We start from the raw sequence: 27,983 nt of genomic DNA on the forward strand, positions 1-27,983 counted from the left end.
GCGGCACCGGCCGCTCCATCTCCGCCCGCCGCGCAGGAGCCGCCGCAGTTCCCGGCACGGGCCCCGCCCGGCCGGGGCGAAGGGCGGCGGGCGGCGGGCGGGTGTCCCGGCCGGCCCGGGGGGGTCCCCGGTGCGGGGCTGGGCCCCGTGTGCCCCCCTCCCGACGCGGCAGGTGCGGCGCTGCCCCCCCGAGCAGGCTCCGGTCCCCACTCCCGCTGCCGGTGTCTCCCGTCCCCCTCCACGGGGCGAAAGGCGGCGGGCGGGGGTCCCGCCGGGCGGGGGGGTCCGTGTCGCGCTGCGGGGCTGAGTCCCGGCGTCCCCGCCCGGTGCGGCAGGTGCGGGGCTGTCCCTCCCCGCCGGTGCCGGTGTCCCCTCGCCCCCCCGGGCGGGGCGGGGCGCCCGGGGCCGCCCCATCACGTGTCGCCGCCGCCGCCGCCGCGCGCACCGGGGGGAGGCGGGAGCGGCGGGAGCGGCGGGAGCGGAGCATGGCAGGTACCGGGGGGCGGGGGCGCTCCGGGCTCCGGGAACCAGGAACCGGGAACTGGGAGCCGGGGATCGGGCGCGTACCGGGCACCGGGCACGCACCGGGATCGCGCGTACCGGGCACGCACCGGGCACACGCGCACCGGGCACGCACCGGGCACCCGGTACCGGACACTCATCGGGAGCGCGCCGGGAACCGGGCACGCGCGCACGGGCACGCGCCCCGGCCGGGGACACGCACCGGTCACACGCCCCCCCCCCCCCCCCCCCCGCGCGCACCCGGGGCACGCGCGTGCACCTGCCCGAGCCCGCGTCCGCTGGACCGCGGTGGGGACATCCCGGGACATCCCGGGACACCCCTGGGGCAGGAGCGGAGCGGGGCCGGGGCGGGGACACCCCTCCCCCCGGGGACCTGTCGTGTGTCACCCCCGGCGCCCCGCAGCCCTCTGGGCTCAGAGCGGGCTCTGGGGCCCTGCTGGGCCGGGGGACACTCAGCCCCGTGTCCCCGGGCCATGTCCCCGTGTCCCCCAGCCATGTCCCCATGTGCTCGCGTTCCCCAGCCGTGTCCCTCAGCTGTGTTCCCACGTCCCCCTGTCCCTCAGCCCGTTCCTGTGTCCACCGGCCGTGTCCCCGTGTCCCCGTGCCCGCCGTCCTTCACTGTCGTGCTCCTGTGTCCTCACCCCCATCTCCCCCCGTCAGTGCCCCCCTCTCCCATCCCCGAGTCCTCCTGTCCCTGTGTCCACCTCCTCCATGTCCTTGTGTCCCCTCCGTGTTTGTGTCCCCATGTCCACCTCTTCCTGTCCCCACGTCCCTGCGCGTCCCTGTCCCCGTGTCCCCACCCGCACGCAGAAACTATGGGGGGGGGACCCAAGGGTGCTCTGGGGGGACAGCCGGGGTGCTGCCACACGGTGTCCCCCCGCCCCCCCCGCAGCGCTGGCGGCCCCCTCCCCCGGCGGGGACGAGTGTCTGGAGGAGGACGAGGACGAGCTGGAGCCGGGGCTGGACGAGGCGGAGGCCGAGCCGGAGGTCGGGAGCGGGGCCAAGGCGGCGGGGGGGCCCCGGGGGGCCGTTCTCACCCGTAGAGGCATCACCCTGCGGGTCCTGCTCCGAGACGGGCTCCTGGAGCCGGGCAGAGGCGTCCTGTCCATCTACTACCTGGTGAGCCTGGGGACACGGCATGGGGACAGGGGAGAGGGGACGGGGACAGGGAGCAGGGATGGGGACAGGGAACAGAGATGGGGCAGGAGACGTGGGACAGGGAAAGGGACGGGAAACAGGGGACACAGGATGAGGACAGGGGATGTGGGATGGGGACAAGGGACACAGACGGGGAATATGGGACGGTGATGGAGCCGAGGGAGAAGTGATGGGGACAGGGGGACGTGACTCCCACCGTTGTCCCCAGGGCAAGAAGTTCGTGGGGGACCTGGGCTCGGACGGGACGATCACGTGGCAGGAGACGGGGCAAGTGTTCAACTCGCCGAGCGCCTGGGCCACACACTGCAAGCGCCTGGTGAACCCCGCCAAGAAGTCGGGCTGCGGCTGGGCGTCCGTGCGCTACAAGGGCCAGAAGCTGGACCAGTACAAGGCTGCGTGGCTGCGCAAGCACCAGCCCAACGTGCCACCCCCCGAGGAGGTGGGACCGGGGTCAGCTCCCACTGGCACCCCCGGGGTGGGGGGCGAGGTGGGTGCCAGCCCCGTCTGCCCGCAGAGCTTGGCCAGCGAGGGCGAGGAGGAGGAGCTGCCCGAGGAGGAGGAGGAGGAGGCGACGAGGGAGGGTCGGGTGCCTGTGCCGGAGGCGGCGGCTCCCAAAAAGCCGGAGGAGAGGAGCAAGAAGCAGCAGGGCAAGAGCCTGGCGGAGCCGGCGGGGACGGGTGAGCCGCCGTGGGGGTCCCGGGGGTCCGGGCAGCCCGGCCGCGGTGACGGGACCTTGTCCTTGGCAGATGTCGGCAGTGCAGGGAAAAGGCTGGAGATGAAACCCCGGGTGCCCGTCCGCTACTGCACCCTGGGCACCCGCGACTCGGCCAGGTAGGGGACACGGGGACCCCGGGGCGCAGCAGGGCCGAGGCAGCGGTGGCAGCGGGGCTGTGCCTCTTCCAGGAACCCCCAGACCCTGGTGGAGGTGACGTCCTTTGCCGCCATCAACAAATTCCAGCCCTTCAACGTGGCCATCTCCAGCAACGTCCTCCTGCTCCTGGTGTGTTCCCTCCCCAGGCTGGCACATCGCTGGTGGCACTGGGGACGCCTGCAGCGAGCGGGGTGTCCCTTGTGTCACCGTTTTTGGGCTAAACCATCGATTTGAACCTTTTCCTTTAGGATTTCCACAGCCACCTGACACGGAGCGAAGTGGTGGGGTACCTGGGGGGGCGGTGGGACACCAACACCCAGTGTAGGTGGGGTTTGGGGGGTGGGGGTGGCTCTGCCGTGGGCTGGGGGGGTCACCCAGCCCTGTGTCCCCGCAGTGCTGACGGTGCTCCGGGCCTTCCCGTGCCGGACCCGCCTGGGAGACGCCGAAGCCGCTGGCGCTGTGGAGGAGGAGGTGAGGGGCTGATCCAGCCTCGGGGGCAGGCAGGGGGCTCTGGGGGGCCTGGACCCCACGGTTTGTGCCCCCCCAGATCTGCCAGAGCTTGTTCCTGCGGGGGCTGTCGCTGGTGGGGTGGTACCACAGCCACCCCTTCGGGCCCGCGCTGCCGTCCCTGCACGACATCGACGCGCAGATGGATTATCAGCTCAAGCTGCAGGGCAGCGGCAACGGCTTCCAGCCCTGCCTGGGGCTCATCTGCGGTACGTGCCTGAGGCCCGGGGCTCCCAGGGGGCTGCGGCTGCTGTCACCCCCCTGTGCCAGCCCCCTCTGTCCCCACAGGGCCCTTCTACCCCGGCAACCCCGGCGTGGAGTCCAAAATCGCGCCCTTCTGGGTGATGCCGCCGCCGGAGGTAAGCGGGGGAGGATTTGGGGTCGGGTGCCCCCGCCCAGCACCCTCAGGTGCCCCTCAGGGTGGTGTCAGGTCCCAGAGCTGTGGAGTGACCCCTCCCTGGCTCCCCCATCCCCCAGCAACGGCCCAACGACTACGGCATCCCCATGGATGTGGAGGTGACCTATATCCAGGACGGGTTCCTCACCAATGATGTCGTGCAGGAGATGGTGAGAGCGGAGTGGGGGCCCCAAAACCCCTGGAGCCCATTGGGGGCAGGCTGGGCCCCCACCACTCATCCCTGTCCTGCCCTTAGCCCCGGTGATGGGGACAGTCCCTTCTCCAGCCCCCCGGGGCCACCCAAGTCTCGGTGCCGCAGGTTTGGGGTCCGCCTGCCTGGCTTTGGGGCACCCCCAGGGCCTGCAGCCTCTCTGTGCCCCCCAGACGCTGCTGGTGGAGTTCTATAAGGGGGCCCCCGACCTGGTGAAGTTCCAGGAGCTGTGGAGTCAGGATCAGACCTACCTGGACAAGCTGAAGGTGGGAAGGGCTGGGTGGGGAGGGGGATTCGGCGGGGCACCAGTTCCCTGTGCTGGAATTAACTGGGGTTTCCCCCCAGGGCTCCCTGGCCTCCCGCACCCCCAAAGACCAGAGCTTCACCCACTTCCTGGAGCAGATCTTCAGCCTCCTCAAGCTCAGCGGGTGAGGGCGTGAGGCCCCTCGACTCGGACCAGGTGCCTCCCGCAGCCCGGGCGGGCTCGGCAGCCCCGGGGCTCACCCGGACCCGGCGCGGGGCAGCTCCCGGAGCTCCCGAGGGCGCCGCGACCCCGCCGGCCCCGCCCTGCCCCGAGGGCGGCCGTGCTGGTGGGGCAGTCTCTGGGTCAGTGGTTTGTGGAAGTGGTAGTTTGATTAAAGAGCAGTTCCTGACAGGCGGCTCCGCTGGCTGGGGACACGCTGGCTTGGGGACATCCTGCCACGGCCCGGACTAAGGGGATGTGTGAGGAAATCCCTCCCTGTGAGGGTGGGCAGGCCCTGGCACAGGGTGCCCAGAGAAGCTCTGGCTGCCCGTGGATCCCTGGCAGTGTCCAAGGTCAGGCTGGACACTGGGGCTTGGAGCAGCCTGGGACAGTGGGAGGTGTCCCTGCCATGGCAGGGGTGGAATTCCATGACCTTCCAGGCCCCATCCAACCCAAACCATTCCCTGACTCCACGAGGCAGATGTTAGAAAGAAGAAAACATTTAATACTTTCATTCAGAGATACAAGTCAAGAATTGTGGGTCATCATTTTTTTCCCCTAAAAACCAGGAGAAACCATTACAAAAAAAAAAAAAAAAAAAAAAAAAAAGAAGATCTAGCGAGTTGTCCCAGCTGACAGAATGCGTTTCAATCCACCTGAGCGGGAGCCGGTGCCCCCGGGACGTGACTCCGGTCCCTTGGGCTCCCTGCCCTGCTGGGAGCGGGGGGGCTGCCCTGGGCCCCCCTGGGGCCAGGGTCACAGCTCGGGGGTCAGACAGACGGGGACATGCACGGACCAAATCCTTACAGAGGAACGGGATCAGGAGCCGGGAGCAGCAGGGACAGGGACGCTGCAGCACAGCCCTGCACGGAGCTGGGGCCTGTCCGAGGCCGAGGAGGGGAAGAACCCACTTTTCTAGCAAGGAAATCCACGGGGCCGAGCGAGAGCTGGGGCGAGCGCTGCTCTGCGGCCCCATCCCAACCCCATCCCGACCCCCTGGCCAGGAAGGGACAGCTGAGGGATAAGGGGTGGCAGAAGTGACACCGAGATGAACCATCCCTCTTCCCACCGACCCGGGGCAGAGGGGTGCACTGCCCCCAGAGAGGGTGGCCGTGGGCAGGGCGGGGGCGCAGGGGAGGCACGAGAGGACCAGGGGAGCTCCAGCCGTGATCCCCGAGGGATCCCCAGGAAGGGGGAACGTGCAGAGCCCTGGGAAGAGGAGCCACAGCCTCTGCCCCACCACAGGGACACCCCGGGCTGTGGCCCAGTTCCTCCCCCTCCAGATGATCCTGCAGGTGTGACCGACTTGGGAGAGTTCGTAGCAGGAAAAGCCTGAGGTCCAGGAAAAAACCATGGGCAGAAGGAGCAGCCTTGGGGTCTGTGGGGAGGGGGCCAACGGCGGGCAGGGGACATCCCCACTGTCCCTCCAGGATGGGCAGGGATGGCTCCGAGCCCCGGGCAGGGCTCAGCACCTGCCCTGCAGGGCCGCCTTAGTGTTCAGGGGTGCTTTAGTGTTGCTGTGCCTCAGCTCCCTCCCCGATCCCGCCGGGATCCCGCGGGGGATCCGTGGGACACGGGTGGCGATCGCTGGGGCGGGAGGTGGGGGCTGCCCTGCCCCGGGGCCGTGTGTCCCAGGACAATCCCGGCTCTCCCACCTGGCTCATCCGGGTGCTGGACCCAAAGGAAACACGGGAAGAGGAAGGGACGGGGCGGGGGCGCGCGAAGTACCGAAGTTCAAGCACCAGAAGGACAAAAAAAGGAAAAAAAAAAAGAAAATAACCAAATTCACAGGGGGAAGGGGCCGTGGGACCCTTCTGGCTTGTTCCCTGGTGGCGCCTGGCCCCGAGGTGAGGCGGGGAGGGCGGGGCTGGAGCTGGAATGGAGCTCGGGACACTCGGGGCGGGAGCGGCGCCTTTCACTGAGGTAGCGGGACCAGCACTTCCACGTAGTTGAGCGGGAAGAAGCCGGACTGGCCGTGGATCATCCCCTCGTACCAGTTCTCGTCGATCTGGTTCGTCAGGGTGATGATGTCGCCCTCCTTGAAGCCCAGCTCGCCGTCGTTCTCGGGCTCGAAGTCGTAGAGGGCTTTGCAGCAGGGCTGGTCCAGGGGGGCTGCGGGGACAGCGGGGACACGTCAGCAGCACCCCACACAGCCCTGCCCTGGCACCAGGGATTCCTGCCACGGGCTCTGGATCCTGCCTGGACTGGCAGGGCTGGTTCCACTGGCCCTTCATTGCCCCTCCAGTTCCTCCGTTACCCCGCTCCAGCCCCGGCCCCAGCACAGATCCTGCGTCCAACACCCCGTGTGCTGTTTCTGCCTGGATTTCCCACATTCCAACCTGAACGGGACCCCTGACAAACCACGTTATCCCTCTGCAGAGGGGAGAACCTGCCCTGTAGCTCACAGGTGGGGTTGGACATGGAGGGGGACCCTGGAAGGGTCACCCCACACCTGAGGGTGACAGAGGGACAGGACAGCACCTGCCTCCCTGGCCACGGGGCTTCAAACCCATGAGCAGCCCCCCAAAACTCGGGAGAAACCCAAAGTCTCGTTTCCCCAGCTCAGCTCCAGGATTTAAGCATCACCTTTCGGCTGCAAAGGGATTTTCTGTGGGATTCCCTGCTGCTCACTCTGTGTACTGACATTTTGGGCCTCAGCTTTGGAGCTGGGAGGATCCCAGTGGAAAGGGACTGAGCTAAGAGAGAGCACCAGGGCCTGCAGGAGCCCCCAGCCCTCCCCACTGTGCTGGGGCTCAGCCAGGGCAAGGGAACAGCAGCCAGCACATCCAGCTGCTGAATATCCCTGAAGTGTCCAAGGCCAGGCTGGACGGGGCTTGGAGCAGCCTGGGACAGTGGAAGGTGTCCCCGCCCACAGCAGGGGTGGAATGAAATGGTCTTGAACCATTCCATGATTCCAGGACCCACAGCAAGGGAGGGCCCAGCACGAGAAGAGCACTCAGAAGTCACCACAAGCAGCAGCCAGACATCGATGGGTTTGAGAGAACTCCCCAGACCACCAGGCTGGTCCCACCACCACGTCCCTGCTCCAGGCTCCTTCCCGGCACAACAGCTCCGAGCCCCAGCCCAGCCCAGCCCTGGCATCCCAAGGTCCTGCAGGAGGAACCACGGACCCCACATCACCCCACAGCCCCTCCCAGGCTCCTTGTGCCCAGATGGGACCACACCCCACGCACTCCATGAGCTGAGGCTCTGCCTCCTCCCTCCAGGATTCCACAGGGACACGGGAGCAGGAGTGGGAGAGATCCAGGCTGGGTGCTTGTAAGAACAGGGAAATCCTTGAATCCTGATCTCTCCTGGGAAAGCACCTGATCCCTGCGGATCAGGACATGCCTGGGTGCTGGGAGCTGCTGCAGCTCCTCCGGGTGAGCCAGGCCCCGGTTTTGGGGTGGAAAATCCCACTGGAGCGGGGCTGGGTTAATTCAGGGCTCAGCTCAGGCTCAGCACGGAGGGATGAGCAGCTCCAAGGAGCAGCAGCAGGGAGGAGCAGCCAGGAGGGACGGGGAGAGGAGGCCACACACGGAGCAGTGCAGGGAGGAAACTCACGGATACTCCTGACGGAGGCCCGGGACGGCTTGTCCGACCGGAAAGAGGCGGAAGCTGCTTCCAAACAAAAGAGAGACATGCTTAAACCAACGGGAACGGGAGACAGGGACAGGCAGGGCCCGGAGGGATCTGTTAGGAGAAACAGGAGTGCCCACATGCTGTTAGGAACCTGCTGGGATCAGGGAGGGAGGGAGGGATGCAGCGGGATGGAAAACAAGGAAGGAGGGAGAAGAGAGGCTTCAGTTTTCCTGTCTGGCACTGACATCGAGAGGCCCAGGTTGGAGACCCCTCTGGCACATCCCCAAAGCCAACACAACAAAGGCTCCTGGGTCCCAGGAGAAAACAGCCTGCCCTAGAGGCATTCCCGACATTTTCCAGAGCCAGTGGCTCGTGCAGGAGCATCCAGCACACGAGGAACATCCTGTGCAGGCCGAGCAGCCGCCCTCCTTCCCCGGGAGGCTGCTCCAGAGGCACTGGCAAACACCTGGGACAGCGTTACCTGAGACTTTGGGGGTGGGGTTGCAGGAGAAGCCCCCGTTGGACTGGTCGGTGTCCCCGAAGTCGTACGTCTCCCTGGGCTTGGGTTTGTACTCCCGCTTGGGACGTGAGGAGGCCTCCCTCATCCTGGGACAGGGAGAAGAAACATGGATCAGGTGCAACAAGGAATGGAACAGGAGGAGATCACCATGGCGTTTGTACTCCTGGGTGGCTACACAGGGGAGGAAGTGGCCTGCAGACAGGGATTTGCACAAGTCCCTGCGCTGGAAGGTGGGACTTCCCCGGGGTTTGGGATCTGCCCTTGGAGACGGCCTCACATCCCAGGTTTTGCTACGGAACGCTCAGGAATTCAGGCCAGCAGAGGACACTCGTGCTGTAGTTTTAAAGCTCAGACTTGGCAGGATCCTCCCAGCTCCTCCCAATTCAAAGCAGACACGGCACGGGATCCACTCCGCAGTTTCTCCCAGGAGGGAAGAGCAGCAGGGGCAGCACTGCCAGATCCTCCCGAGTGGGGAGGCTGAGGAAGGAGAGGTGCGACGAGCCTACCTCAGCCAGGATTTGGGCTGGATCAGACACCCAACTAAATTCAAATCCCACCTGGAACAGCCAAAGGAATTGGCTTTTTCAAGGCCAGGTTGGACAGGGCTCGGAGCAGCCTGGGATAGTGGAAGGTGTCCCTTCAAGGTCCCTTCTGACCCCATCCATTCTGTGATTCCAAGGGGGACTCGGGTGTTCCCAGACAGGAACCACGGGGACAGCTCTGGCTGGGAGCACTGGGACTCACCTGCGCTTGAGCTTCTCGGCGAGCTCGTCCAGGATCTGCACGGCCTGCCTGTGGTAATCCAGCTGGGCATCCACCAGGGCGGACAGCTGGCTCACCTGCTCGATCTGGGGAACCACGGGGCCGCGATCAGCGCCTGCTCCCAGCCAGAGCCCCCGCACTGCCCGTGGGGCTGCGCTGGGGAACGGCAGCAGTGGAGAGCCCAGAGGAGGTCTGGGATTTCACACAGCGCAGGGCAAAACCGGCTGAGACTGTGCAGCACAGAGCACACTCCCTGCCACTCTGCGTTTGCCAGCTGGGAAATCCTTCCCAAATCCTCCCCAGCTGTGTTACCTCCCAAGCTCAGCCCCCTACCACCCCGAGAGGAGCCTGTTTGGTGCCAGCCACAGGCTCTGCTCTGGCCAAGAGCTGGATCAGGGGCTAAGCCAAGGCCTGTGGGGTCACGCAGATCTGGGTTTTCCCAGAGCAGACACTCGGGAGAACGAGTGGAAGTGGTGTGCAATTAGTGCCTCCCTCGGGAGATGCCACCCCAGGGACATGGAACCCCCAGCTCTGCGCTCCCACGCTCACATCCGTCTCCAGCAGGTTGTGCATGCTGGTTTCTGCCACTTCCTTGGATTCCTCAAACTTCTCCATGGCCTGCCGGAGCTCCTCATCGGGGATCTTGCCCTGTCGCTTCTTCTTGTAGTCAAAGTCCAGGCGTCTCCCTTCCAGCTTCTTGAGATGGTGCTGGGAGAGGATGGAGAGAACAGGGAAGAGGGAAAAGCCAGAGGATTGGGAGGGCAGCTCCAGTTACAGGCTGAGTTCATTTCTGGTGTCAGAAACCTGATCTCCTGTGGCTCCCACCTTTGCTTCAGGTGGGAAAGAGTCTCCAGGGTGTGATGGTGGAGTGATTCCCACTGAGGAAAAGGCTGCAGAGCAGCCCAGGTCTGTTCCCCACAGAAGCCTTTTGGGAAGGTGAAGAGCTGTCCTGCTACTTTCAGCTTCCCCCAGGATTTGCAGAGATCTCTGGACACCAGGAAGGTGGGTTCTGGGCACTGCATTCCTGGATCTTAGGGTAGGGATGTCTAAGGCAGCCCTATGGAATCGGGGTACAGACAAGCACTGAGGCAGCACTTGGTGGTTATTTCACCCAGGACACCACTGACAGGGAACACTCCTTCAGGAGACGTGCCCAGGGAATTGGAGGTTGGGATGGATCCTGTTACAAGCCTGGCCTTGTCTGTGTGTAGCACACGGGAGCTGCTGAGCTCTGTTTTCCCAGTGAGACCCCGAAGGGCTCCTTGGGATGCTGAGCAGAGACCTGAGGGGAGCTTGCTCAGAGCTTGGAGCCCAAATCTATCCCATCTGGGAGCTCACAGCACTAAGAACCCAGTTCAGCAAGCCCAGAAGGGGTGTTGGGATGTATTCCCACAGCACCCTCCATCAAACATGGCAAATGCAGAACCATTCCAACCTGCATCCAGCCCTTTGGGCTGCTCAGGAGCAGCAGCAGCAGCGCTGAGCAGGGAGGAAATACCAGAGAGTCTGGAGGGAGAAAACACACACAGAGCAGGGAATTCCTGCCAGCCCTTGGTTCCCACCACTCCAGAGCAGGCAGCTCCGTGCACCAACAGCCAAAGAGCCCAGAAAGCAGGGAGAGGAGGAGGAGAAGGGAAAACCATGGGGGTGTCTACCTGGATCTCCTTCAGGTCTTTGTCACACAGGTTCTGCAGGGGATCAATGAAGTTTTGTTTGACTTCAATGTCCAGCGAGTCCTTCACCTCGGCCAAGCGCTTCATGGACTCACCGGCGTCGAGGAGCGCGTCCCCTGAGAGGAGAGGAGCGGGGAAAGGGGAAGGGAATCAAACACAGCCCGAGGCCCTGGGGCTGCAGAAGCCATTGTGTGTCCCAGAACCATGGAATGGTTTGGGTTGGAAGGACCCTAATGCCTATCCAGTCCCACCTCCCACTGCCCCAGGTTGCTCCAAGTCCCGTCCAACCTGGCCTTGGGCACTCCCAGAGCTCAGAGCCACTCACTGAAACCTGTTCAGTTCCAGCCTTTCCTAAGGCCCTGGCCACTCTGACACTTCAGCCAGGCAGACTTGCAGCAAAGCACATTCAGTGCTGGCTTTTTAGTGCAGAGGAAACATTTAGAGATTAAATTATTCTTGTGCAGCTTTGGCAGAACAACAATTTCAGCAGTGCATGAACACAGGAAAATACACGAGTGAGAGAGAGGGACAAGGGAAAACATCTCTCCACTGTCCAGCTGGAAAAATCAATACAGCAGAAGTGTTATTTCAATTGTAATAACTCTGAATAACCTGGGAGGGAGGGATGGAGTCCTCAATACTGCTTTAAGGAGGCCATTAAGGAAATAAAGTTTGGTGTGTGCTCCTAAAAGCTTCCTTCCCTTGCTCTCCTTGGTGCCTGTGAGCCAGGATTGATGCAGAGCTCTGAGCTGGCCAGGGAGGATCTCCAAAGCCCTCTGTCAGTCCCAAAAGCAGCCAGAGGTTTTTAATTTTCCTGAGGCAAGGCAGCTCCTCCCTGCCCTGGCAGAGCCAGCTGTGCTGCCCCGGGGCCATCACGTGCGCTGGCCGAGGTTCCAGGGGATTAAAACTGATGTCCCCAAAAGGCTTTACCCCCTCCTCCCTGCCAGTCACACGTGGCTGCGAGGAACAGCCACGCCAGAAGATTTCTTGACTTCAGCCTCCCTATGGAATCACAGCAAGGTTTGGGCTGGAAGGGATCCTTGAGAGCTGTGTGGAACTCCCAGTCTTGCTCCGTCCAGCTCCTGCTTGGCTGCTCAGTTTAGAGGGAAGTTGTTTCTTTTACATGCAAATTTATCTCAGTGTTCGATAAGAAAGTGGGTTTGCCACGGATTGGGATCCAGGATACCTGGGACCACAGAATAATGGAATGGTTTGGGATGGAAGGACCTTAAAACTCATGGAATCCCACCCCCTGCCACGGCAGGGACACCTTCCACTGTCCCAGGCTGCTCCAACCTGGCGTTGGACGCTGCCAGGGATCCAGGGGCAGCCACAGCTGCTCTGGGCACCCTGTGCCAGAGCCTCCCCACCCTCCCAGGAAAGAATTTTTGCCAATATCCCATCTAAACCTCCTCTCTTTCCTTTTGAATCTGCTCCCTCTGGAAGTCTCTGAACCCCTTTTGAGCCCTGTTTGGTGGCACAAAGTTCACCCAACCCCTTCCAGAATTTAGAGTGACACCTTGCAGGTGACTCAGGGGCCTCCCCCCCTCCCCTCTGCAACGCCGGGGGCCACTCACCGAAGTTGGAATCCTCTCCCAGCTCCTTCCCGTAGCGGATCATGCACTCCCCCAGCAGCCCCTCGGACTGCGGGTAGCCGGGGTTCTTCACCTGCCCGCGGATCTTGGACATCGTGTTGAGCATGGTGAGCTTGGCTCTGGAAGCTGCCACATGAACACCTCAGCTCAGCCTCAGCCTCAGCTCAGCCTCAGCTCAGCCACCTCGGCATTCCCTGCATCCCTTGGCTGCTGCCAACGGGGTTTTATTTTCCCCCCTGCTACACCCGAAGCCAAGAGGCTCCGTTGTCTCCATCCCCCAGAAATACCCCTCGCTGCGAGAAAAGGTTCTTTTCCAAGACACAAAGCAAAAATAGTTCCCCACAGCTTGGCCAGGGAAGGCCAAAGGAGTTTCCCCAGCCCTCCCAGGGTCCCTGGAGTGCTCTCCGGAGCAGCTGGCTGGAAGGATGCAGGGCTGACAGAGCCAGCCACCCTTCCCAGCCCAGAAACACCACTTTTCCTGGATGTTCCAAGAAAAACGGGTCCCCATAGGGCCTCTCTAGGTCAGAGGCAAAGGCTGCATCTGTTCTTTCCTGGTTCAACAGCCTGGATTCAGGGCAAGAGGGGCACCCGGATTTCCACCTGATCCAAACCTGGAGCAAAAGGGATCTCCCTGATCTCCTTGCCCACCTCACTGTTTCCCTGGAAAGCTGGGAAGGGGACAGGGGAGGTCCAGGCCCTCACCTGGGTTGGGCTGGAGGTACTCTATGGTTCTGGTCAGTACTTCTGTGACGGCCTTGCTGGTCAGGTCCACTTTCTGCAGGAGAGACGAGAGCCCAGTGAGGATCAGCTCAGGGATTCAGCCAATCCCACGGGAGCCATGGGGTGATTTTGCGGATTCCTCTGGCTCCCTGCTCACCTTTTCCATCTCCTTGAAGTCATCATCTAACTTGGTCCCTTCGGCCCCTCCGACCTTCTCGCTGACCAGCTGTGGGGAAAGGACAAGGGAGGAGGATCAGGCACTGATTGAATCTTTCCACCTCATGGAATAACTCCCTGGGAGAGAAAGGGAACAGGGATGGTCCACACAGCACCTGCAAGAGAAAGGAGGCGGCAGGAACAGCCCAAAGCCCCTCAAAAAGAGCCCACCAAACCCCCAAACATCCAGAGCACCCAAAGCACGGCTCAGCCAGGACGTTCCTCGCCCACCAGGAGCTCCACAGCTCCTTAAATCCCAGCCCACGACTCCAACTCCAACGCCTGCTGGAAAAAACAAGCAGCACAAGCGTCTCTCAGCTCCATCTGGAGCCAAGGACTCAGTTTCACACACGGCAAAATCCAAGTAAACAGGGAATGAACACACTCAGCTCCCAGCAGCCAGCACAGGAACAGCCTGGGGAGAGCAGAGCCACCACTCCGAGGGGAACTGCTGGGGCAGCTCGGGATCTGGGACAAGGAATCCTCTATCAGAGATGTCCGACAAGCTGGGAAGTCAGAGCACATTTGGGCCATTTTGGGGAGGCCTCACCAGCTTCCTGCTGGGATCCCCTGTCCAAGAACAGCCCCCACTCCCTAACCCACACCGTTACCTGCCCGAGGGTAATAAACACCTCCAGAACCTACCCCAAAGTGTCCTTCCCTCAGCCCAAACAGGGGAACGTTCCCTTCCCAGCCCCGTGCCGGCTGCCGAGGGAAGCAGCAGTGTCTGGGCTTGCAGGACGTGGGAACTGGCCAAAGTTGGAATCATGGAGTCGTTGAGGTTGGAAAAGACCTCCAGGATCACCGAGTCTGACCACGTTCACCACTAACCCATGTCCCCAAGTGCCACATCCACACTTTTTTTGGACACCTCCAGGGATGGGGACTCCACCACTGCTCTGGGAAGCTGTGCCAATGCCTGGCCAGCCTTTCCATGAGCAAATTTTCCCCAATTTCCAATCTAAACCTTCCCTGGTGCAACTTGAGGTGTTTTCCTCTGGTCCTACTGTTCTCTGGGAGCAGAGCCCAACCCCCACCTGGCTCCACCCTCCTGTAGGGGCTTGTGGAGAGCAATTAGTGATTATTTTGCCCCAAACAACAGCAAATTCCGCATGCAGACATCCAAAGTGGTCCAGGAAACCGGGCACTGGCTCCCAGGGTTCCACGCCTGCCCCGGGGCACTGCCAGGATTCCTCCTGTTTGTACCGAAAACTCCAGATCTGAAGGAACAATCGGGTTTGTTTACTCCAACATCAAATATTTGATTTTTATCGAGGCTTTCTTCCTCTGGAACACTCCTGCTCCCGTGGGGATACAAAATGGGGCTGGATGTTTTTTGAGGAAGAGGGGGAGGGACCCCTTTAGGAAATTATCCAGGTTCAGAGACATCACACCAGCCACACTGGGAAGGGAAGGGAAAAAGAGAGAGGAAAGGAAGGAAAGCTCTCCTGGTTTGCCCAGCTCTGGATTTCACTCTCCTGCTTTAACTACCCAGTAAGGGACACAGGACAGGGCCAGAGCGAGCCAGGATGGCCAACCCCTGCTCCCTGCTCCCCATTCCCCATTCCCTGCTCCCTGCTCCCCATTCCCTGCTTCCTGCTCCCCATTCCCTGCTCCCCATTCCCCATTCCCCATTCCCTGCTCCCTGCTCCCCATTCCCCATTCCCTGCTTCCTGCTCCCCATTCCCTGCTTCCTGCTCCCCATTCCCTGCTCCCTGCTCCCCATTCCCCATTCGCCATTCCCTGCTCCCTGCTCCCCATTCCCTGCTCCCTGCTCCCCATTCCCTGCTCCCTGCCATGCCGTGTCCGGCCAGCCCTTGGAAGCGGCTCCAAGGGATATCCCCACCCCCAGCTGCCTGCAGATGGAGAACCCATCCGAGTGTGGTTTCCTGCTTTCCTTGGACGCCTGCTCCACACCTGGGGTGCCAGCACACACCCCAGCCCCGAGCTGGGCAGGCACGCTTTCCTCTCGAGCCTGGAAGAAATCCCAGGAAGCCGTTGCCAGGCCTGCCAGGACAAGCTCAGCCGGGCACAGCTCTTCCCCAGCTGCCACCTCCTGTCCCCTGCCAAGAATCCCACACCCAGACTGGGATCCCTTCCGCCAAGGTCGCACCTCTGGGAGCCTGCTCTGTTCCCTAACACAGCTGGCACGGGTGCAGTCATCCCAAGCAGCTCCATTCCCGCTTTTCTCCCCGGATTTGGGGCCTGGGAAGCCGTAAATAACCCCTGACAGGACTCTGCTCCAGGGGCCCGCGTGCCAGGCCAGCAGAATTCATCACCACAGCGATTCCGGAGGCTCCACACCCTCCGGAGAGCCCAGAGAAGCGAAGGAGGCAAAACCCCCTCATTTCCAGACTAATTTTAATCCTCCTTTTGACGTCCAAGAAATGCTGCTGCTGCCCTGCTGGGAGGGAATAATAAGATTGAGGTTCTCTCCCTGCTGGCTCTAATTAAACTGGGAGGCGTCAGCACGGGAGGGAAGGAGGAGGGACTCCATCCCCGCATCCCCACGCTCCCAAATCCCTCAGGAAGGGAGACAAACCAACGCAGATCCCCCAGACACGAGCCAGGAGGAGCCTCCACCGGCTCCTCGTTTAACCTGGAGCCTCATGATGCGATCGGGAGCCAAATTTCCAAAGTGCCACGTTGTGCAGCTCCACAGGGCCTGGGAAGGATGGGAAGCGGGTGCCTGCCTTCCTCTGGGAAGCACTGACCTCTCCAGGATCTCACCCTTTGCTGGGAGGGAGGGAGGAGAGATCCATCCATCCATGGAAGGAAGGAAGGAAGGAAGGAAGGAAGGAAGGAAGGAAGGGTTTATCCATACATTGCTTGGCTGAAGGGAACTGGAAGGCAGTTGGAGGAATGCTGGCACAGCAAATTCCAGCAGCCCTTCCCCCAGGAAGCAGCCATGGGGCTTTTTGGAGGATGTGCTGACAATTCTTCTCCATTTCTATTTCTTGAGCAGCCAGGAGAAGGCTTGGGATACATCCCTGTTCCCCTGGCTGGGATCTAACCTCTCCTGAAGCCAGGCGTGGAGGCTGCAGAGAGCAGACATGGAAATGGTTAAAATCCAAACCAAACCAAACCAAACCAAACACTCCCTGGGAGCGAAGGAGCTGAACAAGTCCGGCCTCTCTGGTTTCTGGACGGGACACATCTGAGGGGTTCACCCCGGGAGCAGCCGCAGCCTTCGGCCAAACACTTCCCACAGCAAATATTGGCACAGGGCGCTGCAGTCGGGTGGCACAGCCCGGGCAGATCCAGTCTGCTCCCAATTGGCTGCTGCTGGCAGCTCAGCTGGCATTTCACCTGGAATTTCACCTGGAATGCCACCCACAGGGCCCTGGGAGGGGTGAGGGCTGAGGCAGCCTGGGCAGGCCAGCCGAGGAGCCAGGAATCCACCCCTCACCCGTGTTTAATTAGAAGGACACAGCTCAAATACGCCCCAGATAGCTCCGACCTGAGATCCGAGCGCAGGGAGGTGCCTTGGATTCCTGGGGTGCCGGGAGCATTCCCGGGAGCTCGGCATCCAGCCGGGTTCATCCCCGGGAGAGCTCATCCGGAGGGACTGGACACGGCCCCTCTGCACCCAAGGCTGCTCCAGCCACGCTCTGCAGCTCCATTTTAGAGCTCACGGGGGATTCCTTCGGACTCCGTGGCAGGGGCGAGGGAATGGGAACAATCCCGGCCTCCCCCTGCGCCCAAGCCCACGGCGGGGGAAGCTCTTGGGGAATGAAAGAGCCATTGTTGCAGTGAGCCCGTGTGGAGCGAGGGTGGCCGGGGAGAGGCAGCAATGGTGTGTGAGCCTGGAGGGGGGAAGGAGGGATGCACAGGGACTCTCCTGGCAGCTGGACTGGGAAGGGAACATGGGAACGCTGCATGGCTGCTCCCAGCTCCTGGGAGCCTGGCTGGGATGAATTCAGGAGAGCAGAAGATCAGGAGAGGCTTTGGGAGCAGTGGGTGAAGCTGCTCCCCGAGCAGAGCTGGGTATTCCCAACTGGGGAATTCCTGCATCATTCCAGGGCAGAGGTGGGACAGATGTGGAGGAAAAAAAAGTGATTTTTGGGCTGCACCATCAGCAAAATCCCTGATAAACTTGGGAAGGTGCCAGCAGCCAAACTTCCCGAGCCAAGGAGCTCCTCGAAAGCTGGAGAAGGGCAGATTCCAGCACATCCACCCTGAGGGTCCCATCTGCCCAGCCCATGGAGGAGAGAGCCTAAGTCCGTGTTATTTTCTGCTAATCACCAGCTTCCCCACGGGATTTCAGACCTCATTTTGAAAGTTTGCTCTCCAGCCTTTAAATATTTAAATATTTTAAAATGGAAAATTATCCCTAATTCCCTCAGCCTCAAACAAGCAAAACACACCAAGAGAAACCCAAAAATCAGGGTTTTTTTTTAAACTCGCTTTCTTTTTTTCCATGGCAGTCAGCCCTATTTATAACACATCAAACATTTGCCATCCTTGCAATCAAAACAGTTCCCTACAGTCGGCTGAAAACCTTATTCCTCCAGACTCCGGGGTATCAAAGCCTTCCTCTTCCTCCCCTCCACCCTCCCAACAGCAAGTTCCCCTCAAGAAATACAAAAACAAACCCACAGATGAGCAAACAGAGAAGCAGCTCTGCCCTGGCTCCCTTCATCCCAGCCCAGGGGGAAAAGCCAGCCCACAAACCCATGGAAAAAGGGCTGGGAATGTTTTGAACCCCCCACAGCTCGGCACAGACATGGAGGAGAAGGAGTTAAGGAAAGCCGGGGTTAACTGGGATCGCTGGTGCCCGGTTTCAGCCGTGCCCAGCGGCACAGATTTGTGGGATGCTCCACAAAACCTAAACAGAGCCACAGCACCTCTCCAGCTCAGCAGGGCGTGACTCCCTGGCACGCAGCTTCATTTGGGGTCATCCCCATCATCCCACGGAGCCAACGTGACTCTTCCCAGCTCCGTGTGTGTGTTTGAGCCAGTGGGGCTTGGCAATGGCAGGGCTGGAAAGTCCCCAGAACCTCCTGGAAAAACACACCGGTCCAGCTGCAGCACCTGGAAAAGCCTGGGGGTTCTCCTGGAGTGCCCCACACGGCTCTGCTGCCACGGAGGCTCCCTGCAGAACCAGCTGGTCCTGGGAGGTGTCCCGGGCTATATCGGGATCCCAGCTCTGATGGGCTGAGCCCATCCCGGGATCCCAGCTCTGATCCTGGCAGGGATGCCTTCCCCAGGGGCAGCAGGCAGCCGGGGCTGGGGCGAGCTGGGCACACCCACAGCACGGCACGCACTGATCTGAGCAACTCCTGACCTACTTTGAGGAGAAGAAAACAGATCCCAGTGTTTATTGTGTGGAGTAGGGGAGGAACAATTACCTCCAGCCTTGGCAGAGGGAGGCACATTCCCAGTGGCTGCCCCTGGATCCCTGGAAATGCCCAAGGCCAGGCTGGACGGAGCTTGGAGCAGCCGGGGACAGTGCAAGGTGTCCCTGCCCAGGGCAGGGTGGGACTCTGTGACCTTCAAGGTCCCTTCCAACCCAAACCACGCCGTGACCCTGGGATTTCTCACATCCCCTCCTGGCAGACCAGAGGAGCAGGAGGAACAGCAGCCGGAGCTCTCAGGCTCCAGCCCCTCTGAGCACGCCCTGCTGCTGGCTCCCAACGTCATCCCTACGGATCCGACCTGGCTGGGGCACCTGGACGCTCAATCAGACTCCAGTGTCTGATCTTCCTCAGAAACAGCTCCCAGGAGCATTTTCCACTCTGAAATCCAACTCTCAGCCTTCTCCTGCAGCTCCTTCCCTGTGTTTTTCCCATTCCCATCTTTCACGAGAGGCCAGTCCTGGCTGAGCCTCGCACCCAAGCGCCAGGGATGAGCTCCACGATGGAATCATGGAATCGCTGCGTTGGAAAACACTCGTGCCAAGGCACTCGAGGTGCTCGGCTGCCTCCAGACACGTGCGCAGGGAAAACGTGTCTCGGAACACCCCGAGCTCCCACCCCCTCAGCAGCTGAGACTGGGATCTCTCCCCTCCCCACAGCGCCACAGGAATTCCTTGATCTGGAGCAGGAAGGTCAGCCCAGAACAATGAACAGCTCCTTCCCTTCCCTCCGCCGAGGAGGAAAGGCTTCCCAGTGACCTCGGGTCGTAATCTTATCCTATGGAAACCGCAGGGAAGAGCTGCACAGGCGGCTTTCCAGGAGCCACCTGCCAGCCCTCCTCCTCCTCCTCAGCGATCGGGTGACTCATCTCCATCCCGCAGATGGGCTGCAGGAACGAGGACAGCGGGAATTAAAGGCAAACCCGGCATTTCAGCAGCACCAGTGGGGCCGGCGGCAGCGCCAGGCCAGCCAAGGGCACTCGGAGGATGCTCCGCACTGCAGCTGCTCCTTCCCGGCTCTGGGAATTCCTCCTGAGGGCAGCACTCAAACCCGGTCTGTGACCCCCGGTTATCAGGCTCCCTGCTCATCTGGGCGATCTCCCAGCTGCCTTTTCCAGCAGGAGACAGACGGGGCTGAAGGGCACGACCCTGCCCCCAGAGCAGACTCATCCCAAAGGATGAAGGTTTCCATAGGAGTCTCGGAATGCTCTTGCTGGAGGGATGGGGGCACCTCCCAGCAGCCATTTGCATCCTATTTTCTCCTGTTATTAGTTCTCACACGCTCTGAACCAAACCAGACACAATTTCTATTCAGCTGGGAAAAAAAATCGTGGAATTGGGTCAAGTTCCAGGGAAAACACAAACATGTAAGGAAGCAGCAGCAGCTCCTCTCTCCCAGCAATGATTTCCCCTCGCACACTTCCAGTGACTTCAGCAATCGAGAGGAAGTTCCCTAAACCGAGGGGAAACGTGGAATACTGGCCTTGCATCCCAACTTCCTGCCCAGTCTCCCCGTGTCCTACCCAGTGAATCACAGCCCAGCTCTTCCAAAGCTGCTGAGCCATCACCCCTTAGCAGCTCCACCCGGCCCCAGGACCCGGGGGACCAAAGGCAGCGGCTCCTCGCCCTGGAGACTTGGAGCTGCTCTGGAGCTGCTCTTTAGATGGGATATAAAAGTGCAGAGCACTCAAAGTGCCTCCTAGGAATTGCAATCCTTGTTTTTTTCCAGCTGCAAAGCTTCAGGAAGAGCACTCAGCAGCCTTGTCCTGCAGTCAGCGTTTGGAGGGTCAGCCCACACGGTGCTCCGAGGGATTTCCCAAAAGACAAGGGGGGAAAGGGGGAAAGGAGGGTGTAAGATGCCCGGGGAAAACACCCAGCTGCGAAGAAAAGCAGCAGAAGGGATTTCTGCTCCCTGTGAAAACCAGGAAAAACACCTCCCTGAGGTGCAGGACACTGCCGGAACCACCCGAAGGGAGGACACAGCGGGAGGCAAGAGACTGCCAAGGAACTGGGAAGGAGACAGAAAAACCTCTGGATCTGCAGGATGAGGGGAGCAAGGCAGGCTGCTGGGACATGGCTCTGCAGCCATAAGGGAGATCAAAACCGATCCAACTCCCCCCAAAGGAAGGCGAACTCCTCTTCCCGGCTCGGGCTGGGCGGGAGAGCCCCGTGCAGAGCCCCGTGCAGGGCACGTTTCACACGGACCGCGGTGGCCAAGCAAAGGCTCTGCCCAGCCCCGGCGCCCTCCCGGCGTGCACAGACATCAAAGGGGACAGAAATGGCTGAGGACACTGTAAACAACCGTTTTCCTTGTTCGTTTGAATTCTAGGAAAAGCTCCGTGGCTATCGGAGCACAGCACGGCATCCGACGGAGAGTGGGAAGGAGCGATCCCAGCATCCCCAAGGCTGCCGGGAGCAACCAGGGACGGTGCTGGATCAAACTCTGCACCAGGGCCTTCCCCATATCCAGGGGCTTTTTGAGCTTCCAGCCCATCCGAGGTGCTGCTGAATCCATTCTTTTCCTCACTGCGCACTAAGACTCATTTCGCAACGGTTTAAATGGGATAAAATCCCTCCCAGCGCTTGGCATCACCGCAGCCGTCCTGCCCTGCAGGCAGAGCCAGAGGGGGCCCAATCCTGGGAGACGACATTTGGAGGATGTTTTATGCACAAAAGCCCAGCCTCTTTGCCCTCTGTAACTCCCCCAGTGCAATCAGGAGGAGCTTTTCTGGGACACGAGCTCCTCCAACATCTGGCACTCCGGATTTGTGCTGCCCCTGCTCCCCCGGAACCACACACACACGTCAGCAGCCAACAGGATGGTTTCTAATCCAGAGAAGAAAATCAGGGGGAAAAAAACCCCAGCACCTTCTCCTGGAGTAGATTTGCTTCGGGTGTAGATAACTGTTGACCCTTCTTCTGCCTTTTTCATCGCAAAAGTGGCAAAATTAAGCTAAAATGCAGCTAATCCTGGGATGCCAAACCAGATTTGGTCAGGAAAGTGGTTCATAAATTATCGCTGAGGAATAAAGTCTGGTCCAACCAGGGGGTGCAGCCGGGTTTTCGGGCTCTAGGATGAATTACGAAGCATTTTCTCAATTAGGAAAAGCCCTTTAAAGCTTTAATCATGCAAATTTAACCTTCTGTTGCAAAGACAGAATTTCATTATGGAGATGTTTAACTCATCTTTTTTTTTCTTTGCAGCAGAAAAGCAATTTAATTAGTGACAGTAGCATGAACTTTATTAATAGCCAGGCATTAGGAGATCCTAAAATTCCCAGTGGCTTTAAAAGGACTGGTTCTATTAATTAGCTATTGGTGGCAAAGCCGGAAGGGGGGTTACAAGGCTTTTCTTGGAAGCAGGAGCAATCCAGACTCTCCTGATGGATTCTCCATCCACTGGGAAAGGAGCAGGAGCTCGGGCACCTCCAGGCACTCCCAGCAGCATCCAGCCCCAAAACCAGGCGAGGAACCCCCGCAGCTGCTTCATCCCTCAGTCTGGGCCAAGCACGGCCCTTTCCTGCCAGAGGAACCTGTTCCTGAAAGCCACGGGATCGCTGCCTGCAGGGATGGGGTGAGGGGAAGAGGAAAAGGAAATCTTTAAAAAAACATCAGTTATCACTTTTATAATCACAGAGAGAGGCCAAGGTGGGCCAGATCCTGCACTAAGTCCTGTCACGGAGCACCTTAGGAAAAGGGAAGCTCTGGGGCGCTGTGGGGCTTTCCCAGGCCCACGACCTGGATCTTTCCCATCTGATCCAGGAGGAAGGCTGAGACACAGCCGTGGCACAGCTCAGAGGGAGCAGATCCACAGGAAGAGACAGGATCAGCCTCCTGCCTGCTCCCACTCCGGGCATCGCACCCCAGGCTGGATTAATCCGTGCAGTTAAGGATGGGAAGGAGCAGGGACAGCGGCCCTGGAGTCTTATGAAACACAGCCAGGGTCGGGATGCAGCACTCAGTTTCCATGTGAATGAGTTCAGCTGGAATTACACAGCCAGAACCCTCTGGATTAGGGATTTATTTTATTTCTGGGCTTGTCAGCCATTCTCCATCCTGCCTGGGAAGCAGCCTGCTCCGGGAGGGACAGCAGCAGGGACACAGCAGGATCAGCCCCTCACATCCCACTGGACACCAACGCGAGGGCAGGCTGGGTTTTGGCACCGGGATTTCTGCAGTCTCAGGCAGGAGGAGCTGCCCTGCTCCCTCCCCATCCCCCGGTATTCCCACAGGGATGGGGCTGGGAGCCCTGGCAAAAGGCACTGGCATGTGCAGGGATGGGGGAGAGGAGGAAGGAAAATAAAATGCTGCTGAAGAAATGAATCAGCTTTTACAAGTCAGGCTGCCTGACCTCATCCCCATTTTGCTCTTTCCCAGGAGGAAAAAGCAGTGGCAGGGAAAAGGGGGAGGGAGGATTTCCTTCCACTGCATCCAGGAACCATCCCCTGTGAAATCAGCTGGATAAATCCATGATTTCAGGCAGATGACGTGGAACCAGCATCCCAACGCCACATGATCCCCCAGCCCTGAGTCACAGATCCTTTCCTCATCCCAGATTCCCCCAGCTGCGAGCACAGGATAACACTTTCCCTGGCTGACATCAGGCGCGGGAAGGGAAGCAAACGGAGCAGGATACGGAGAGCTGGAGTTTCCCAGCTCTGTTTTCTGTCTCTGCCTTCCAGGAATCGGAGCTCCCGTTACTGTCAGAGCCCAATGGCTGCAAAAACAACCTCAAAGGGGGGGAAAAGCCAATTTATAGGAAACTCTGGAGAGAAACAATCCTGGAAAAATGAAACCTGCTGGGTTCTGGGGCTGCTCAGCTCTGACAATGATTAACCAGCCAAGCAGGGACAGGGTTTTGATGCCAAATCACCCAAGAAAAGGAGAGGGAATCCACAGGAAAATATCCTGGCTGCAGGTTTTCCCCTGGATGTGACAGAGGCACCTCTGCGAGTGCCCAGGCAGCACCACCCAGGCCTGCAGGGATGCCCTGGCACCTAATCCCTGGCTCCCAGAGGTCTCCCCTGAGCCTCCCTTTCCCTATGGATCTGCAAACGCATCTCCAAACAGCCATCCCCCGTGACAGCACAGCTCAGGGAGCCAGGGGAGGATGCTCCGGGATGGATCCCGGCTGGAAGCGGAGCTGGCGGATGTCACCCCACGCTCCAGCAAATCCGGCTTTCCCCCGGCCTCGGGAGCAGATTAATGTGGAAAGATAAACTCAGGAGCTGCAGGGGAATCCAGGTTAATGTTAATACAGAAACATCAGGTGCTGTGGGACAGAGGTTGGCAGGAGGCTCCAGGCTGGCAGGAATCAGCAGAATCCCTTGACTTCCCAGTCCAAATTCCCGTGTGCAGATAAGGAGCGCAGAGCCTGATGCTGCCAAATGCCTCCCACAGGAATTCCCTGCTCCCCGCTTCACTCACAGGGTGCTGAGGCCCTGGCACAGCTTCCCAAAGATGTTGTGGCTGCCTCATCCCTGGACGTGTCCAAGGCTGGACAGGGCTTGGAGTCACCTGGGACAGTGGAAGGTGTCCCTGCCATGGCAGGGGTGGAACAGGATGAGCTTTAAGGTCCCTTCCAACCCAAACCATCCCAGAGACGTCTCCTGCCTCCAAGAGAAAGCCTGGAGAGGCCGGTGGGAGCAGGGCTGAGCTAACATCAAAAAACCCCAAAAGAACAACAAAAAAAAGGAGCTTTTAAAAGGTTCAGCTGGGAAAGGGAAGAAAAACCCCACATTTGAAAGCAGAGCACAAAGTCACCGCAGAGAGAACCCCAGCTGAGGAGGGAAGAAGGAAATCCCAACCCAAGGAGAAGTGAAGGAAATACCAGTTCAGCACCACCAAGAGCAATGACCACGAAGGCCAGAAAAAGGGAATTGCCCTCCCTGCCAGCTGCACTCTGTCCCCTCACTGTCACACACACTCTGGGAGCACATTCCTGTGCCTCAGCTCGGAGCAGATGCCACAGCAGCACCTGGAAGCTCGCGGGGCACGGAAAGCATTCCCTGCTGGCCTGCGGAGCTTGGGAATGGTGGGTCCTGCTGGGCTGAGCTGGCTGTGGGAGGCTCTGGAGCACATCCCGAGCCAGGCAGGGAGCAAGGGGCTATTTATGGTCAAAAATACCTCTGAAAGCCTTGGGAGCTGTCATCAAACTCAGGGAAACGCGTGTGTGGCAAGGGCTGCTGAGTTTTAATTAGCACTTGCCTTTTCCCTTCTGGAAAACGGCTCTGGATGTGCAGGAGGGGGGGGCTAGGCTGTGGCTTGGGCCAGGACTCGCCAGCACGAACTCCTGAGCCCAGGCAGGCCTCGCAGGGCTTACGCTCAGCTCACAGAGGCTTTGGGAGCACGTTAATCCAGTCTGGAATGACAGCAGCGCCCAGGGCTGAACCCCAGACTGGTTTGGGTTGAAAGGGACCTGAAATCCCATCCAGTGCCATGGGCAGGGACACCTTCCACTGTCCCAGCGTGCTCCAAGCCCCGTCCAACTGGCCTTGGGCACTTCCCAGGGACTGGAAGGAGACGAGCTCCGAGGTCTCCTCCAATCCAAACCCTCCCGCGATCCATGGGCAGCACCCACAGCGGCCGTGCCGGGAGTCCCGGCGCTGCCACGCCAGCGTGGGCTCTGCAAAGGGCAGCCCACACCAGTGCCTGGATTCCCCCATCCCTGGAGCGCTCCCGTGCTGCTCCTGCTGCCAGGTGCGTGACCCAGGCAGGATTCCCGGGATGGCTGCAGCGCTGCCCCGCCCCGGGCCGGTGACAGCCCCGCGGTGCCAGGCGGGGCTGCTCCCCATCCCTGGTGACAACCCCAGCGTTCCCTCGGGATTCTCCCAGGAACTGCAGCCTGTCCTGCGCGCTGGCTGGGAAGATTTGCAGGATTTTAGGATTTACATCAGTTTGTACAAAACCCAAACGGTGCAAACGAAGCTGTTTCTACACCAGAAGGTCCCTGCAAATTCCCGACTGGAGGAAACCTTGGACCAGACAGGCAGGGACTTCCCACCCTGTTCCCAGCTCCAAGCTGCTGCTGTTTCTCCCCCTTCCTCAGAATGTTTTCTCCAGCTTGCTTTATTTTTCTAGAGAACATTTTGCCGTGAACAGGCAGAACCTGTTCTGGACACACTCGGAGCTGCTCCCCATCCGCAGCATTTGCCAGCACGACTTGGATTTTTTTTCCAGGATACTCCGGGCTCTCTCCTGCGTGTGGGCGCCCGGCTGCCTCACCCAGGGGAGACGTGGGCTTGTAGGAATCACATGGATGAGGCCCACGAGCCAAGCCCTGCTCCCTCTGGATCCTGAACAGGGATCCCAAACCCTGCGGGGTCCCTGCAGACCCTGGCCCTGGCTCCGTTTTCCTTCAATTAAGGACAGACGTGGAACAAAACGTAACATTTTAGGAAAGATCTTCCACATGTTTGGTTTTGGCAGCGTCTGGTGGTTTGAAGGGAGCCAAAAAATAACTAATCCTCCCCTCCTTCAGCCAAGGGCTGAGTGGGACCACAGGGGGGAAAGGGAAGAAAGGGGGAAAAGGGAAGGAAGGGGGGAAGAAGACAAAAAAATGGCCAAACTTGAACCAGTGTCTCCCAATTTCCAGTCAGAGCATCTTTAAATCATGGACACCTCTGTCCCTGTCCCCGGAGCACTGCAAGGGGTGGCAGCACCTCTGGAAGAATTTGTAATTCCTCCAAAAAATGGTTTCATCAGGGGTTTAAAATGATATTTTTGGGTTTAGGAACATGTTAGTCCTGAGTCATTGAGGGGTTTTCACCTCCTGACACCACCATGGCACATCCGGGCCGGCAAAATCCTTCCACACCCAACTCCCAGCACGACCTTTCCCCATGGCAGTTGTGAAAAAACCCCCCATGATGGGTTTAGTGGGAAAAGGGGTGGGGGATGACTTCAGGAATTTGTAATTTTGCTTTGCTGGGTAAATAAAATGGATTTGGGAAAATAGAGCCAAGGAAGGAGGCGACACACGTTGCACACAGGGGTGGGATGAGCTGAAAGGGTTTAAGCTCAGTGATGGAAAACACGATCTGTGCCAAATTTATCTGAAATTTAAAACAGGGGCAGGAAAGCAGCAGCAGAGGGGGATTTGTGATTCCTGAATCGTTCCCAAAATGCATTAAAAAACCATCACAACTGTTAACAGGAAGCAGTGGGAAGCACAATTCTGCTCGGGGGATTGGGAACGGCCACCCCTCATTTGAGGGAAAAGGTGTTTATGAACCCCGTTTGAGGCCGATTCCCACAGGGACTCATGGAATGGCTCGGGTTGGAAGAGACCTTAAAGATTATCCCGTTCCACCCCCTTCCACTATCCCAGCTTGCTCCAAGCCCCGTCCAGCCTGGCCGTGGACACTTCCAGGGATGGGGAATTCGGGGGAAGCGCTCCAAGGACCCGACACAAACTCCCTGTTTACCGCGATCCCTGCGGGCCTCGCTCCTGGCTGAAATTCGGGAGCTTTTTCCGACATCCCCCAGCCCTTTCCCGGCCGGGCCGCGCTCGGGGCTCCCTCGCTGACCCTCGAATCCTGCCCGGAGCAGCGGGAGCTTCCCGAGGCTGGGCTGCAGCTGCCGCCCGGGGTTAGCGGGGCCGCCGCTCCCGGGGCTTCCTCCTGCAATCCCGCCCCGGATTTCCCAGCGCATCCCGGCTGTTGCGGGGCTCAGCGGGGCTGGAGCCGTCCCGGTTGTGCGGGCGGGTTTGGGGAAGGGGGAAGCACCCCCCAAGTAGGACCCTCCCGTGCCCCCCATCGTGTCACCCGCACGGCACCCTCCGGTCCCCGGCGGAGCCGCTCCCTTACCGTGTCCCTTCCACGGTCCAACCGGGAGAACGGGACCCCCCATCCCGGGCCCCCCCGGGCTGCCCCGAGGGGTCCCGGCTCCGCTCACTGCCCGCACCGAGCCCCGGGATCACCGGGATCACCGGGAGCGGGGCGGGGGGGGCACACTGAGAACCGGGAGAGACGAGACCGGGATACCGGGGGGTGCCAGGCTGGACACCGGGGGTACCGGGGATGGCCGGCGGGCCCCGCGCCGGGGTGCCGGGAGGGGATAACAGCGGGGATCGGGCACCGATCGGCCGGGACGGGTTCTCCGAACCGGGAAGAGAAGAGCGGCCTCCCCGGAGCCCACCGGCGGCGGGAACGGGCGAGGGGTGCCGGTGTCTCACCTGGCTCGCTTTGTAGAACTGCTTCTTCAGCCCCGCCACCGACATGGTGCCGGTGCCGGTGCCTGGGCCGGTGGCGGCGGGGGCCCGGTCTGCGGGCGGCGGGACCTGGTGCAGGGGCGGTGGGAGCCTCGGGAGCCTCAGGACGCTCCGCCCGTCCCAACCCGGCCCGGCCCGGCCCGTCCCCGCCGCCGCTTCCGCCGCCGCCCGGCCCCGCCCCCGCCCGCGACCACCGAGCGGCCCGGCCGGAGCGCCGCG

At 60.4% G+C, this 27,983-nt stretch overlaps 2 protein-coding genes across 10 annotated transcripts; one reads left to right on the forward strand and one right to left on the reverse strand.

The window, feature by feature from the left end:
* Positions 1 to 464: 464 nt before the first annotated feature.
* On the forward strand, positions 465 to 4,319 carry MPND (MPN domain containing). Of its 7 annotated transcripts, none has more exons than XM_032093047.1 (13): positions 465 to 492; positions 1,415 to 1,641; positions 1,889 to 2,119; positions 2,195 to 2,357; positions 2,427 to 2,511; positions 2,584 to 2,680; positions 2,800 to 2,872; positions 2,946 to 3,022; positions 3,099 to 3,267; positions 3,347 to 3,417; positions 3,536 to 3,625; positions 3,840 to 3,932; positions 4,012 to 4,319. In XM_032093047.1, exons 1-13 carry the CDS (start codon positions 486 to 488, stop codon positions 4,096 to 4,098), a joined length of 1,470 nt encoding a protein of 489 aa, XP_031948938.1. In that variant the 5' UTR covers positions 465 to 485; the 3' UTR covers positions 4,099 to 4,319. The 7 variants fall into 7 exon arrangements, 6 of the variants coding, with proteins under 6 accessions (XP_031948938.1, XP_031948939.1, XP_031948936.1 ...); XM_032093048.1 differs by having other exon boundaries at positions 2,195 to 2,327; XR_004236957.1 differs by having other exon boundaries at positions 1,889 to 2,357; positions 3,775 to 3,932; positions 4,012 to 4,103.
* An 833-nt stretch (positions 4,320 to 5,152) lies between these two features.
* On the reverse strand, positions 5,153 to 27,931 carry SH3GL1 (SH3 domain containing GRB2 like 1, endophilin A2). Of its 3 annotated transcripts, none has more exons than XM_032092365.1 (10): positions 27,729 to 27,931; positions 13,139 to 13,207; positions 12,964 to 13,036; positions 12,244 to 12,387; positions 10,649 to 10,782; positions 9,543 to 9,701; positions 8,976 to 9,079; positions 8,193 to 8,317; positions 7,694 to 7,822; positions 5,153 to 6,241 (listed from the first exon to the last, which is right to left on the reverse strand). In XM_032092365.1, the coding sequence occupies exons 1-10, from the start codon at positions 27,771 to 27,773 to the stop codon at positions 6,045 to 6,047; spliced, it is 1,179 nt and encodes a 392-aa protein (XP_031948256.1). In that variant the 5' UTR covers positions 27,774 to 27,931; the 3' UTR covers positions 5,153 to 6,044. The 3 variants fall into 3 exon arrangements, with proteins under 3 accessions (XP_031948256.1, XP_031948255.1, XP_031948257.1); XM_032092364.1 differs by having other exon boundaries at positions 7,694 to 7,747; positions 27,729 to 27,872; XM_032092366.1 differs by lacking the exon at positions 7,694 to 7,822.
* Positions 27,932 to 27,983: the final 52 nt, after the last annotated feature.

This window comes from Corvus moneduloides, chromosome 28 (genome assembly GCF_009650955.1).
Source record: "Corvus moneduloides isolate bCorMon1 chromosome 28, bCorMon1.pri, whole genome shotgun sequence".
NCBI lineage: Eukaryota > Metazoa > Chordata > Aves > Passeriformes > Corvidae > Corvus > Corvus moneduloides.